General features: G+C 40.0%; 1 protein-coding gene across 4 annotated transcripts in view; it reads right to left on the reverse strand.

Annotated features, from left to right (window-relative positions):
* Positions 1 to 14360, reverse strand: part of ITPK1 (inositol-tetrakisphosphate 1-kinase) — a 256126-nt gene that overhangs the window by 11874 nt on the left and 229892 nt on the right. For 3 of the 4 annotated variants that reach the window (XM_073349511.1, XM_073349513.1, XM_073349515.1), the window contains one exon: positions 4493 to 12936. The exons of the other annotated variant lie outside the window; for it this stretch is intronic. In XM_073349511.1, coding sequence (XP_073205612.1) covers positions 12614 to 12936 — 323 coding nt within the window. In that variant the 3' untranslated portion in view covers positions 4493 to 12613. Of the gene's footprint in view, positions 1 to 4492; positions 12937 to 14360 lie in introns of those variants that run through there. 4 annotated transcript variants of the gene reach the window in all.

A 14360-nucleotide genomic window follows, 5' to 3' on the forward strand; every position in this document is an offset into this window, starting at 1 on the left:
ATTAAAACCAATAGTAAAAGGTTCTATAGCCACATAAAGAAGAAAACAAAGAAAGAAGAATGGGACCGCTAAACACTGAGGATGGAGTGGAGGTCAAGGATAATCTAGGCATAGCCCAATAACTAAACAAATACTTTGTCTCAGTCTTTAATAAGGCTAATGAGGATCTTAGGGATAATGATAGCATGGGATAATGGGAATGAGGCTATGGAGGTAGATATTACCATATTTGAGGTAGAAGCGAAACTCGAACAGCTTAATGGGACTAAATCGGGGGGCTCAGATAATCTTCATCCAAGAATATTAAAGGAATTGGCACAAGAAATTGCAAGCCCATTAGCAAGAATTTTTAATGAATCTGTAAACTCAGGGATTGTACAGTATGACTGGAGAATTGCTCACATAGTTCCTGCTTTTAAGAAAGGGAAAAAACGTGATCCGGGTAACTACAGGCCTGTTAGTTTGACATCTGTAGTATGCGAGGTCTTGGAAAAAATTTTGAAGGAGAAAGTAGTTAAGGACATTGAGGTCAATGGGACAAAATACAACAAGATTTTACAAAAGGTAGATCGTGCCAAACCAACCTGATCTCCTTCTTTGAGAAAGTAACAGATTTTTTTAGAGAAAGGAAACGCAGTGGATCTAATTTACCTAGATTTCAGTAAGGCGTTTGATACCGTGCCACATGGGGAATTAGTTAAATTGGAAAAGATGGGGATCAATATGAAAATTGAAAGGTGGATAAGGAATTGGTTAAAGGGGAGACTACAGCGGGTCATACTGAAAGGTGAACTGTCAGGATGGAGGGAGGTTACCAGTGGAGTTCCTCAGGGATCGGTTTTGGGACCAATCTTATTTAATCTTTTTATTACTGACCTTGGCACAAAAAGTGGGCGTGTCCTAATAAAGTTTGCAGATTATACAAAGCTGGGAGGTATTGCCAATTTAGAGAAGGACCGGGATATCATACAGGAGGATCTGGATGACCTTGTAAACTGGAGTAATAGTAATAGGATGAAATTTAATAGTGAGAAGTGCAAGGTCATGCATTTAGGGATTAATAACAAGAATTTTAGTTATAAGCTGGGGACACATCAATTAGAAGTAATGGAGGAGGAGAAGGACTTTGGAGTATTGGTTGATCACAGGGTGACTATGAGCCGCCAATGTGATATGGCTGTGAAAAAAGCTAATGTGGTCTTGGGATGCATTAGGCGAGGTATTTCCAGTAGAGATAAGGAGGTGTTAGTACCCTTATACAAGGCACTGGTGAGACCTCATCTGGAATACTGTGTGCAGTTCTGGTCTCCCATGTTTAAGAAGGATGAATTCAAACTGGAACAGGTACAGAGAAGGGCTACTAGGATTCTCCGAGGAATGGAAAACCTGTCTTATGAAGGGAGACTCAAGGAGCTTGGCTTGTTTAGCCTAACCAAAAGAAGGCTGAGGGGAGATATGATTGCTCTCTATAAATATATCAGAGGGATAAATACCAGGGAGGGAGAGGAATTATTTAAGCTCAATACCAATGTGGACACAAGAACAAATGGATATAAACTGGTCATCGGGAAGTTTAGACTTGAAATTAGAGGAAGGTTTCTAACCATCGGAGGAGTGAAGTTCTGGAACAGCCTTCCAAGGGAAGCAGTGGGGGCAAAAGACCTTTCTGGCTTCAAGATCTTTAACTATTCATGGTAAATAGGCCCAATGGCCTGTGGTGGGATGTTAGAGGGGGTGGGATCTGAGTTACTATAGAGAATTCTTTCCTGGGTATCTGGCTGGTGACTCTTGCCCACATGCTCAGGGTTCAGCTGATCACCATATCTGGGGTCGGAAAGGAATTTTCCTCCAGGGCAGATTAGAAGAGGTCCTGGGGCTTTTTCGCCTTCCTCTGTAGCATGGGGCACGGGTCACTTGCTGGAGGATTCTCTGCACCTTGAAGTCTTTAAACCATGATTTGAGGACTTCAATAGAATCATAGAATCATAAAATATCAGGGTTGGAAGGGACCCCAGAAGGTCATCTAGTCCAACCCCCTGCTCGAAGCAGGACCAATTCCCAGTTAAATCATCCCAGCCAGGGCTTTGTCAAGCCTGACCTTAAAAACCTCTAAGGAAGGAGATTCTACCACCTCCCTAGGTAACGCATTCCAGTGTTTCACCACCCTCTTAGTGAAAAAGTTTTTCCTAATATCCAATCTAAACCTCCCCCACTGCAACTTGAGACCATTACTCCTCGTTCTGTCATCTGCTACCATTGAGAACAGTCTAGAGCCATCCTCTTTGGAACCCCCTTTCAGGTAGTTGAAAGCAGCTATCAAATCCCCCCTCATTCTTCTCTTCTGCAGGCTAAACAATCCCAGCTCCCTCAGCCTCTCCTCATAACTCATGTGTTCCAGTCCCCTAATCATTTTTGTTGCCCTTCGCTGGACTCTCTCCAATTTATCCACATCCTTCTTGAAGTGTGGGGCCCAAAACTGGACACAGTACTCCAGATGAGGCCTCACCAATGTAGCTCAGACATAGGTGAGAGGCTTATTGCAGGAGCGGGTGGGTGAGATTCTGTGGCCTGCATTGTGCAGGAGGTCAGACTAGATGATCATAATGGTCCCTTCTGACCTTAATACCTATGAATCTATGTACAACTGCGAACATTTCAGAGAGCATCCCAGGAGTGTTAATGAGGACATATTTTGTCCTCTAAGGGTCCCAATACATTACAATACACCCATGCAGGGTCAAAGAAAGCTAATGACAGGGTGGTACATCATGCCAGCACTTATACCATACTCACATCAGATTCTATAAAATAAACTTTTACCTTACAGCCACAAAGGCAACCTCTCAAACATGACTTGAGGAAGCAATGTCTTACTGAGTCTACAGTATGGCAGTCAAACTACAGTTCTAAAAGGGTTGAACTGTCCCATTCATTGCAATGGATGTTAACTCTGAAACGTAATGACATTAAAAGGCCACAGCTATCACTGTATCATAAATGGCTAGACAGATATGGCACCAGGGTTACATATTTAATTGATGAACATCATTTTAGCAGACATCCAGCTAATCTGGGATTGTGGATAGAGTTTAGGGAAAGTTCTATCTTTTTTTAAACACACCCCTGGCCATCTGACCCACAACCTCATATTACAATAACCAGAAGAGCAGGCTAAAACAACGTTCCAATCTGTGGCAGACACCTCTTTGCCTGTGTTTCACACCCAGATACAATCTTGCATGTGCCTTAGACTGGTTAGGCAACACTGTCATGCTCACAGAACAAATTGGAGCTGTGTTTTACCCAAATCAAGATACAGTTTTCTCGTAATCAGATACCCTCATTCGGTTGTTCCTAGTATAGAGAAAGCTAACTTTCCCACTCCTGAAATTGCAGTGCAATAATTTTTTTTTTTTTTTAAAGATACATCTGGTACAAGTGCTTTTTTTTGCCCCCTGGTGATATACCATCTGTGACTCGAACGATAAAATCCCTTCCCCTACTAATTTTATTTTTTGTGTATTGATTTTTACCCCACAATCTGGATTGCATTACAGTTAACCTTGCTGGTTAAATTCCATGCTCTATTTGGGTAAAAGGAGCCTCATTGTTATTATTTATGTTGTACCAGTGCCTAGTGTCTCTATCCAAGACCAAGGCCCCGCTGCATTTGGTCCTACACATGGCACATCATCGGACAGCCTGAAGAACTTCCATTATAGATAGGCAAGACAGACAAAGGAGGGAGAGGAAAGAGCAACACAGGGAGTGTAAGTGACTTGCGTAAGGTCATACACAGGTCAGTGGCTGACCTGGAAATAGACCCCAAGACTCCTGACCCCCTAGTCCAGTGTTCTGTTAGCTCACAGGGCCATCTCAATTATGAAAATGATTTTAGAGAAGAAATCAGTGGGGTTCCATAGAAATTATTCTAAAATGCTATGACAGGTTTCAGAGTAACAGCCGTGTTAGTCTGTATTCGCAAAAAGAAAAGGAGTACTTGTGGCACCTTAGAGACTAACCAATTTATTTGAGCATGAGCTTTCGTGAGCTACAGCTCACTTCATCGGATGCATGCCGTGGAAACTGCAGCAGACTTTATTTATACACAGAGAATATGAAAAAATACCTCCTCCCACCCCACTGTCCAGCTGGTAATAGCTTATCTATTGCACATTGTGTAAAGAGTTGTCACTTTGGATGGGCTATCACCAGCAGGAGCGTGAATTTGTGTGGGGAGGTGGAGGGTGAGAAAACCTGGATTTGTGCTGGAAATGGCCCACCTGATGATCACTTTAGATAAGCTATTACCAGCAGGACAGTGGGGTGGGAGGAGGTATTTTTTCATATTCTCTGTGTATAAATAAAGCCTGCTGCAGTTTCCACGGCATGCATCCGATGAAGTGAGCTGTAGCTCACGAAAGCTCATGCTCAAATAAATTGGTTAGTCTCTAAGGTGCCACAAGTACTCCTTTTCTTTTTTCTAAAATGCTATGGACTATTAGAGGGTTATAGCTTTCATGTCCAATTTCTGTTTTAAACCATCCTATGAAGTTCTTGGCTGAGACTGTAAATTCTTTTGGGCAAGGACTGTTTGGATAGTGCCTAAAACAATGCAGGTGCTATTAGAATATAACTATAATAATAATTTCTATAGAATGGATCAAAAAACCACAGAAAGGTGGCTATTTTCTATTAAATTCTACAGGACCTGTCCATAATGGTAGCTCAGCAAAGATAATTAGTTTATTGGTGTATCAATAGAAGGAAGAACAAATGTTGTTTTGAAGGAATCCTACAAGATACAGAGGTTTGGGAGAATCTGATTTTCATTTTTTTAATAATTTTGAAGGATATCAGTGTTTACTTTTAAGCATTTTATTCAACTTTTATCAATTTAAATTTTCACAGTTGTGCGAAATTATGGGAGGAGCCAAACAATAGAGAGCCAGACAATTATTATTTAATGCCAGTAGCTGTTGAGCCTCAAAAAGTAAAAGTTTTATAACTAAAACACAAAAGTGCCAACATTACATTACAAAATATACAAAACAAACATCCTTAAACCAAACTCTAAATTCTCAAGCAGCATTTTTCCTATTTTGCCTATCAGTAAATTTTGATCATCATCAATGGAAATTTTTGGGGGGGTCAGTTTGTGTGTGAACAGTGAATTTGACATTTGGAGATAAAAATCATATCCTTCCAAGCCTAAAGGTACGTATCTTTTTTAACCAAGTAAAAAGCAATAAAAGGTATTTAGAATTCAGCGAATTTCCCCCATCTGAATAAAACTATTTTTAAGCTATAGTAGAAAACAAAAAAAAAAAAGTCATTTGCTGACTGTTGCCACAGATGAGCTAGGAATACCCTGTGTTAAGGAGACGAAGAAATGGAGGTAAACTCAGATACCAGTATGGCGCTGTTGGTAAATGCTCAGTTGTACTGGACAGTATCCCATTAATTCACCAATTAAGGGGCTCATGATTATAGAATAAAAGGACACAAAGAAATAAGACATGGATTTTATTTCATGCAGGCCCTTGTTCATGCTTGTAACAAGAGCCATGTTTAAACAATGTTTGCTACTTAGTAATGTTGTAACATCCCTGCCAGCGTGAACAGGGATTTTTTTCTGCTGGCCAAATTGTGCTGTTCATTACTTAATACCCAGCAGAATGCAATAACAGGCTTCCCAGACCACAAATTTCATCTCTACTACAACCAAGGGAAAACCACACTAAAGCACTACCAATCAACAACCATAAACAAAGTTGTAGCTAACATGGCTTCAACTGTACTGAGGGCCAAACCTCAGTGAAGTGTGATGCATATCCTACTTTCCCACCAGTCTTACTGGGCAAAAAACCTCCCTCATTAGTAAAGCAATACAAGTAGGTCCACAATTATCAATCAAAATAACTGGAAGTTTGGAAAAGGAAGAGGAAGATACTAGATGTGGAAACCAAAATCCTGCAGGTGAGTTTCCCATAAACACCCACCCACCCATTAACAGAATGCAAAATAAGAGATGTTGTAAGGCATTTATTTCACTATGTGTTGGAAAGGGACAGTTGTGTCTCCAAAACAGTTACAGAAATAACAATACAATATGTACTGCATATTATTCTACTGTTAAAATCAAAATAGTGTCCATCACAGGTGCTTGGCAAATGAGGAAAAGGGGTAAGTTGCCACTGAAATAAATGGTACCAGAGAGAACAAAGCACCATCTTCATTGTCATCATCACATGTATTCAGTCATGCAGTATAAGTAAAAAGCCAAAGAGTAAATACTTTTGGTTTTTACAGTAAGCCATGAATTTTTCTCTTTTATATATTTATATACAAATTAAGTACAAAACTGGTTTTATTTTTCATTTGTCATTTGTGAACAGAACTGAATCAAAGCACAAAAACAAACTTGTTAACACTATAAAGCTGGTTCATGTGTGGACATTACCGTACTCCGCACCAAAAAAAAAAAAAAAAATGGTCCCAAGAACTGGTGGCTTTGTACTGGAGACACTGAATTTTAAACATGCCTAAGAGGACAACAAAGGGGTATACAACTCCATTCACACATGAAGGGATTTTTTTTTTTAAAGCTGTAGGATTTTAAGGGATTATTTGTAAGGAGAATGGCTGCATTTCAGTGGGACGTGTGGTTCTCACAGGGATATGCAGGAGCCATGTAAAATACCAAATAAATGATCCAAAGAAATAAATAATTAAAAAAATACATCTAATACTTTTTTTTTTTTTTTAAACAGCACTGACTTTTTACAAGAGATAAACAACTCTCTCATTCTTTTGGGCTGCTAACATCTCAAACATAGGAGTCACTATTTTATACTTACATAGATGCGCCCTTTTATAATTTGAATATATGTGTAGATATATATGCCTTTTCACATACAAGATTGTTAAATTAATTTATATCTGCAAACTACTGTAGAAGGAATGGAAGATAAAGAAAATACAATATGGATTTCCTTAAAAGGATTAACAGGAAGACCTGATTTCTATGAGCTCTATTCATTAGCAATTATGGCTGATGCTGGAGTTTTCCAGGGCACCAATGAAACAGCACATCAGGAGCTCCAAGCCAGCAAAGGGATTTGGATTCTTGTTATTCACCATCCCTCCCCGTGCAAATAATGACAAACTGGCTCAAGCCACGCTTCCAAGTCCATGTGACACCATCAGACTATCTCGGTCTGTCTCTCTCACTCACACACACACAATCTTCTTATAGCGATGTTGTTGTCTTCCCACTACAGAAAAGCTTCACAGCAAGCAGAGGTTCAGTATAAATCAAACAGCAACCAAAACATTGCTATGTGCTGGAATATTCCATAACATTCACTCTACTTTACTATAGATTTCACTGCACTATTTAGAACCAGATTCACTTAAATGTATTTTAAAACCCTAACTACATGAGAGCTTGTTGAATCTAGTGGAAATATAAACAGACACATGCAGTCATGAGTTCAGCTTTCGGTGGCCTGGATCCATAGAGTGGGTGTGGAAATGAAGGTGCAAAAGGATCTATTCTGGTGAGTACATCCCTATGACACTGGTATTAAAGCAGCAGGTACAAATAAAATCAACAAGCTGATCTGGAAGAGAGAGAGAGTGAGTGTGTGTGTGTAAAAGGAGATTATATTAAAGGAAACATTTTAATCTACACTGACCGTTTTCTTCAACTTCTAATTTTTAAGAAGTATTGCAATACTGTGAATAATTTACAGGTTAAAGGCTATAAAACAATACAGCAGTTACTAAAAAGGGAGGAAAAAAAGAAAAGAAAATTAGCAAAGCTAACGCAAGTAAATTACTGCAAGTGGGCACAGGGGTAACTGTGAAACTATTTCTAGAGTTTATTCATTAAAAAACCACCACCAAGATATTCTGCACAGCTGTGCAGGCTTAGTGCTGCTAGCTAGTTTGAAAACAAAACACAGATCCACTTGACACTACCCCCCCTCTCACAATTTGTGAAGCAAATGTTTGCCTAAAAACTGAGAAGTCTGGAAAAGATCAAAGATTATTTTTTCCAGAGACATCCAAAGCTTTTGGCCAGTTTTACTCTGTTGCCTTTTGGCTGTATCCTGATACTGATTTCTGTGCAAAACACCAATTGAATGTTTCATGCTTGGATACAGTCCTAAATTATCTGCAGAATTTTGGGATTTACCTGGGGAGATCCTTAGCACTTGCAACTCCCACTGAAGTCTCAGGGCTTATCTACACTGGCACTTTCCAGCGTTGCAACTTTCTCGCTCAGGGGGGTGAAAAAACACCCCCCTGAGCGCAGAAAGTTTCAGGGCTGTGAAGTGCCAGTGTAGACAGTGCCCCAGCGCTGGGAGCCGTGCTCCCAGCGCTGGGAGCCACGCCCCTCATGGAGGTGTTTTTTTAGAGCGCTGGGAGAGCTCTCTCCCAGCATTCTGCCGTGACTACACAAACCAACACTGACAGTTTCAGAGTAGCAGCCGTGTTAGTCTGTAGTTGCAAAAACATTGCCAGTGTAGACTAGCCCTTCGGGTCAGGCTCTTAATGTGTATTCAGCTACTTAAAAGAAAATGAAACAAACAAACAAAAAAACACCTTACCAGTGGTTTTGTTTGTGGAACCTGCCGCCGAAGATTACACCGAAATCTAACAGATCTCCTACATACAAATGCACATGCATTTAGAACTGGGATCTTTGAACCACTTTATCATTCAGATTTTAAAAAAGCCTAGATTTACAAATCAACAGTCTATAAGCTACAAGATGCATCCTATAAGCCAGTCAGCCCAGTCAGTCAGCATCTAAAGCACGTAAGTTTTGTATACCCAGACATGTGGATAAAACAAAAGGAAAAATGCCATAGTCCAAGTGTATGTTCTATTTCACTAACCCTAACCACTGATCATCATCACAGTTAGGTTGCATTTTAAAACTGCACTTTGAATAAAGCAGTATGTAACTTCTGAATGATTTACCATTACAAACCAAAGCATAATGTGGCAAATCAAGTCGGTCAGGTGAATAGATGGATAAATGGTAACGGCTTTCCACTGCAGGCTATTCTAATACCATGCAAGTATTCTCTACATAAGGGCAAATCTTGATCTTTCAATTGCAGAACTATCATTGGATTCAATAGGACCAAGTCTTTGACCGTCACAGTCAATTCTGCTCCATTCAAACAAGAGCAAACGTGGAGAAAGGCCAATGAAGTTAATAGTGTAACTGAGGATTTACAACAGTTAACAGGACAGAATTTGGTCCATTTTGGGTAACAGCTGACCATTCTAATTACCGTGGAAATGATCTCAATCCATACAATGATAAGTATGTAAACATCCGAAACCACAGCAGAATCTCACTAATTCACACACCCTATAATTCACATACAGAAAACAGTGGTCACTCCCTAATTCTCAGGAAAATTTTAATAGCAAGGACACTATAGTGAGGTCTAATATTACTAAGACTCCATTACTTTTATAAAATATACTATAGAACATTGAGTAGTTTACTATGAAGCATCATCATAACTAAAGCTAGTCTACACTTGCCAAATAAGGCACTGATTCAGAAAAGCACTTAAACACTTGTTTAAAGTGATGAACGTGTTTAAGTGTTTTCCTGAATAGGGAAGGATTTAAATACATGCTTAAAGTTGAGGACATGCTTGAATGTCTTTACAGTGAAGTAATCTTGGGTGGTTTGTTTTGTTTTTTGTTCTGCTGCATTTGTTTGTGTACTTGATACATGAACACAAATTTCAATAGTTCATCATTGGTCTCCCAGCTGTTCATGTGAATTAGCAAAATTCTATTGTGTGAGTCAATCTGAAGAAACATATCATGATTGTATCTACATGATATTTATATGGAAATCCCATTGTAATGCTATATCATTAAAGAATATTTGCATGATATTTGTGCCCAGTAAATTAAAGCAATACAAATAAACTAGATAAATACAAATAAATTATAGAATTTTGGAAAGACCCTGTCAGGAATCATGCTAGTGAACTAAGCTTATTTTCTAATTTTTGCCAAGGTCTGGATTATACTTAAATAGGTAAAGTATCTCGTAAGGCTTCAGAGAATTACAAAATAATCTTTTTAACAATCATCTGTAAACAAGTGTAAAATGCACAATTGTATTTCAGTAGTTTATTTTGGAGAAATAAAGCAGTGCAAAATAGGCCAACCAAAATTCAGAAGGTAGCCAGGGAAAATAAATTCTTATTCAATGTTATAACTAGGAAACAGCATACAGACATTTTAACTGGATCCAACACTCTGATTCACGTAAACACAGTTAGTTTGAAAGGTCTCGTGTTACTAAACCATATTAAGCATCGCTTCTTTTCCTCCCACCACCACCCATTAAAATTTTTCCATTTTAATAAAGGAAGCAAATGGCAAATCTATAAACATTCCACCCGCCAGTCACACAAGAGTACCATACAAAAATACACACTGGTGAATTCTTTCCTGAGGGCATCTTTGCTTTACTTGAAACATGAAAAGATCTCAAAAAAAACCTTAAGATGTCTATTTTATTTCAGTCTTGGTTCTAAGAAAGGTTTGGTCAACCATGAAAATTGTTTTAAGTCCATAACTATGGTTGTCGTCCTCACTTTCACCCCTGCCACCTGGGACCTACCACATGCAGTAAACGGTGGGATTCAGCAATTATTCAGCAGCCTCGACGCATAGTGGGGTTATGACAGGTGCCCAATTCAGAATTGATTTTTACACAAATCCAGGAACTTTGCTGTATTCGTGTTTCATACAAATCTGACTCTGAAATCGCAAAGACGAATGACATTCCTTATGGAAAAGTCTTGTAGAAGTTAACAGAAATTGACAGCCCCTCCCCCAATAAAATCCTATAGAAAGGTTAAGAGTGATTTTTACAGGACCCTATAGGACTTCTCCATGAGGGATGGCCACCACCATATGGCAGTGAGCATTTTTCAAATGGTTTGGCTCACTCCTCCCTCCGTGTCTTCCTGCTCTGGCTCCCTCCACTACCCTAAGGTTGTATTATATCCCCTACCTATTCCTTCCCACCACTCTGGCTATCAGATACTAGATTAGTTGGCACTAATGTGTTACGGTGATGACTGCTCTACAAATGCTTAAGATAGAAAAACATGGAACTGTCACATCCCAGTGCTTAACTAAGGTGAAGCTTTCTTAATAGCATCTCCGTGAACATAGTTTAGGGATTTCTTAAAGATGGAAAGGCCATGAGCCCCACAAAAATAATGTGTATGCTTGAAACCTGCTTTTACAGCATTGTCTGATTCAGTTACTTCCAATTTAGTGTTTAGGATTGACAAAAGTTGCAGGAAATTTAAAAGGATAGAAGATGCTGCCGTGTTGCAGGAAGAGAACATACATTTTAGTTTTGCTACGGTATCTCAACTGTAATGTATGATCAGACTGTATTATATTTCACAAATGAGTACACCCACTACTCTTGTAATTTACCTACTCCCCTTCCTCTAGCGGTCCCAGATAGTAACAGTTTCTAAATCAGAAAAACTGTCCCAAGTCACTAACTTACACAAAACCCTGCTCTCTCCAATTTTGCTCATATTCAATCACTGTTGAGAGCAATGATTTATGCATAGCCATGTATTAATGGAAAATAGTGGCTACAAATCTGAATTACACATATATTTACAGGATGTGCAAGGCTGGTGTACTACTCTGTGAAAGTAAAAGTGGATCCATTTGCTAGCCCTCTAGCAAAGCATTCCTACACTTTGCCTGAGTGAAATGGAAGGACAATTATTTTCTCAGCTAAAGAATAAGCTTTAGGGTCTTATGGCCAGCCAAAAGTACAAAGAGCAGTGTTTTATCTACCAAGACACCCAACTCCCGCTAGTAGTATGCACCCTTTGCTTTTCAAACTCAAGCCTTGCTGGATCAGAAAAGATTTGTTACTGCCATGGTAGCATTCTTGTGGCGAAATACAATTTGAAGCATCCTTTATCTTAAGCAACTCGGTTCCAGGAAGAGAACCCCAGAGTTGGAACTGCAGTCTCCACCTCAGTTTTAAACAGGAGGGCAGCCGCAATCTGTTTTGATCCACCAAATAAGGTGCAGTCCTAGTGCCCTCAGCAAGTTGCCAATGAAGCTCTGAGCACACCTGTTCTGCTGATACTGAAGCTTTCTTAAATGTTCTTTTCAAGGGTCCAGTTGGAAAGAGGGAATGGGAAGTACTTTGGAAAGGTGAAAATCTCTACCATTGTCACGCACACCATGTCAACTTTAATTCTTTCCGGTTCCATGAGGTCTGATTTTAAAATGCTGGTCACTGGTGATTACAAATAAAATCTAAAACAAAACGCAAAAGCAACCCTCCCACATTAAGGTCTAGTGTTAAAAACACAAGCATGTGCAAGCTCACTACAGATTTGCAAATGGAATCTGATGAAATGTATCCAGATCATTTTTCTTCCCCACTCCTTTTCAGATAATTTCATCAACAAATTGGGTTAAATCATGAGAAATTTGTTACAGCCTGCTCTGATTCTAGGACCATGATTTGACTCCCCACGGCTTTTCCTTAGTCCACGGCATTGTCTGGCTATTGAGAGGAAGCTTTTGTTGCCAACGTGGCAACGCAGTGCTGTTGAAAGCTGGGGGACACTGCAGAGTTGCAGCCAAGTCTCTGGTGCTGCAGCTTTACTGAGCTATTGGTCTCACTTTCCACAATCCAGGAGGAGTCTTTTCCCACCACGCTTCGGCAGCCTGTACTAGCACAGCATGTCCGCTCCCCTACTAGGCCGCCGGTCTGCTCAGCCAGGAGTTTGCTGAGGTTGAGCTGGGTCACCTCTGGTGTCTGGCCCTGCAGGACAGCAGCTATGTGGTTCAGGAGGTCTGTGAAGAACTCTGCAACGCCCTCATAACCTGAGAAAGAGAGAAAAGCAATGCTGTCATTTCCATCTTTCCATTTCACTGGCCTTCTCTTACCCCTTTCCCTGCACACGTGCGCGCACACACACAACACCCCACAATAAAAAGTGGCCTTTATTTTTCTGGGCACCATTTGGTGCACACAACTCATTGCATAAGACAGACACCTGCCTGCACCCTCAAAAAAGCTAGTTAAACATCTACATCCTAATTAACCGCAAAAGCAAAACTCCACTCCCATACCCCGCAAATGGATAGTAGATGCTCTTCAAAAAATGGCTCCCCTCACTACTTTATTTCTAGTTATGATGTTTCTAAGGAACAGCAACCAGAGATCATCTGGTCTGGTTGATTGTAAAGCTTCATGAGGGACTAAAACAACACAATGTTTGTAAAAGTCGTAGCAAAGAGACTGCAGTAAGTTCCCCTTACTTTGCTGTAGAAATTAAATTACCTTTTGTTTAAATATTTTGATGAGGTGACTTGTGTCCTCTCTCAATTCAAGCTCTGACTTCCGCTTCTCCCAAGTTGTTTGTTTTTATATCTTATCTGTCCTCAGTTCCACTTTTACCCCAAAATTACAGACTATTTGGGACAATGTTAACCAACTCTTGTCACCTGATTTCCAAATCTTCCTCTGAAGATTCCTTCTAAAGTACAATTGCCCCGAGGGGCTGGTCCAAGGCACCATATAGAAATTCCTAACAGGAGCCCCATTTGCGGATATTTCACAGAGCAATTGGCCTGGCCTTACAAACTACAGAAAATGCACTTTGTGAACTTTCCATTCATGCTTGTCTAACCTAATCCAACGAGCTATTTATATCATGCACCGCACTGTGATACTGTGTGCCAATATTAGGGCAACGCCAAAGCCAAATCAACAGGGCATTATTATTTAGAAACAAATCTTTCATTTCAATCCTGAAACTTGGAAAGCAATTACTCAAACCAATATTGATCTAATGGTTGGGGGTGGGGAGGAAAGGGGCAAAATACTGAAATTTAAGCATTGTCCGTGCATGGGAATGATTCCTTTGTTCTCATAGAATCATAGAATATCAGGGTTGGAAGGGACCCCAGAAGGTCATCTAGTCCAACCCCCTGCTCGAAGCAGGACCAATTCCCAGTTAAATCATCCCAGCCAGGGCTTTGTCAAGCCTGACCTTAAAAACCTCTAAGGAAGGAGATTCTACCACCTCCCTAGGTAACGCATTCCAGTGTTTCACCACCCTCTTAGTGAAAAAGTTTTTCCTAATATCCAATCTAAACCTCCCCCACTGCAACTTGAGACCATTACTCCTCGTTCTGTCATCTGCTACCATTGAGAACAGTCTAGAGCCATCCTCTTTGGAACCCCCTTTCAGGTAGTTGAAAGCAGCTATCAAATCCCCCCTCATTCTTCTCTTCTGCAGGCT

Source organism: Lepidochelys kempii, chromosome 6 (genome assembly GCF_965140265.1).
Source record: "Lepidochelys kempii isolate rLepKem1 chromosome 6, rLepKem1.hap2, whole genome shotgun sequence".
NCBI classification, from domain to species: Eukaryota; Metazoa; Chordata; order Testudines; family Cheloniidae; genus Lepidochelys; species Lepidochelys kempii.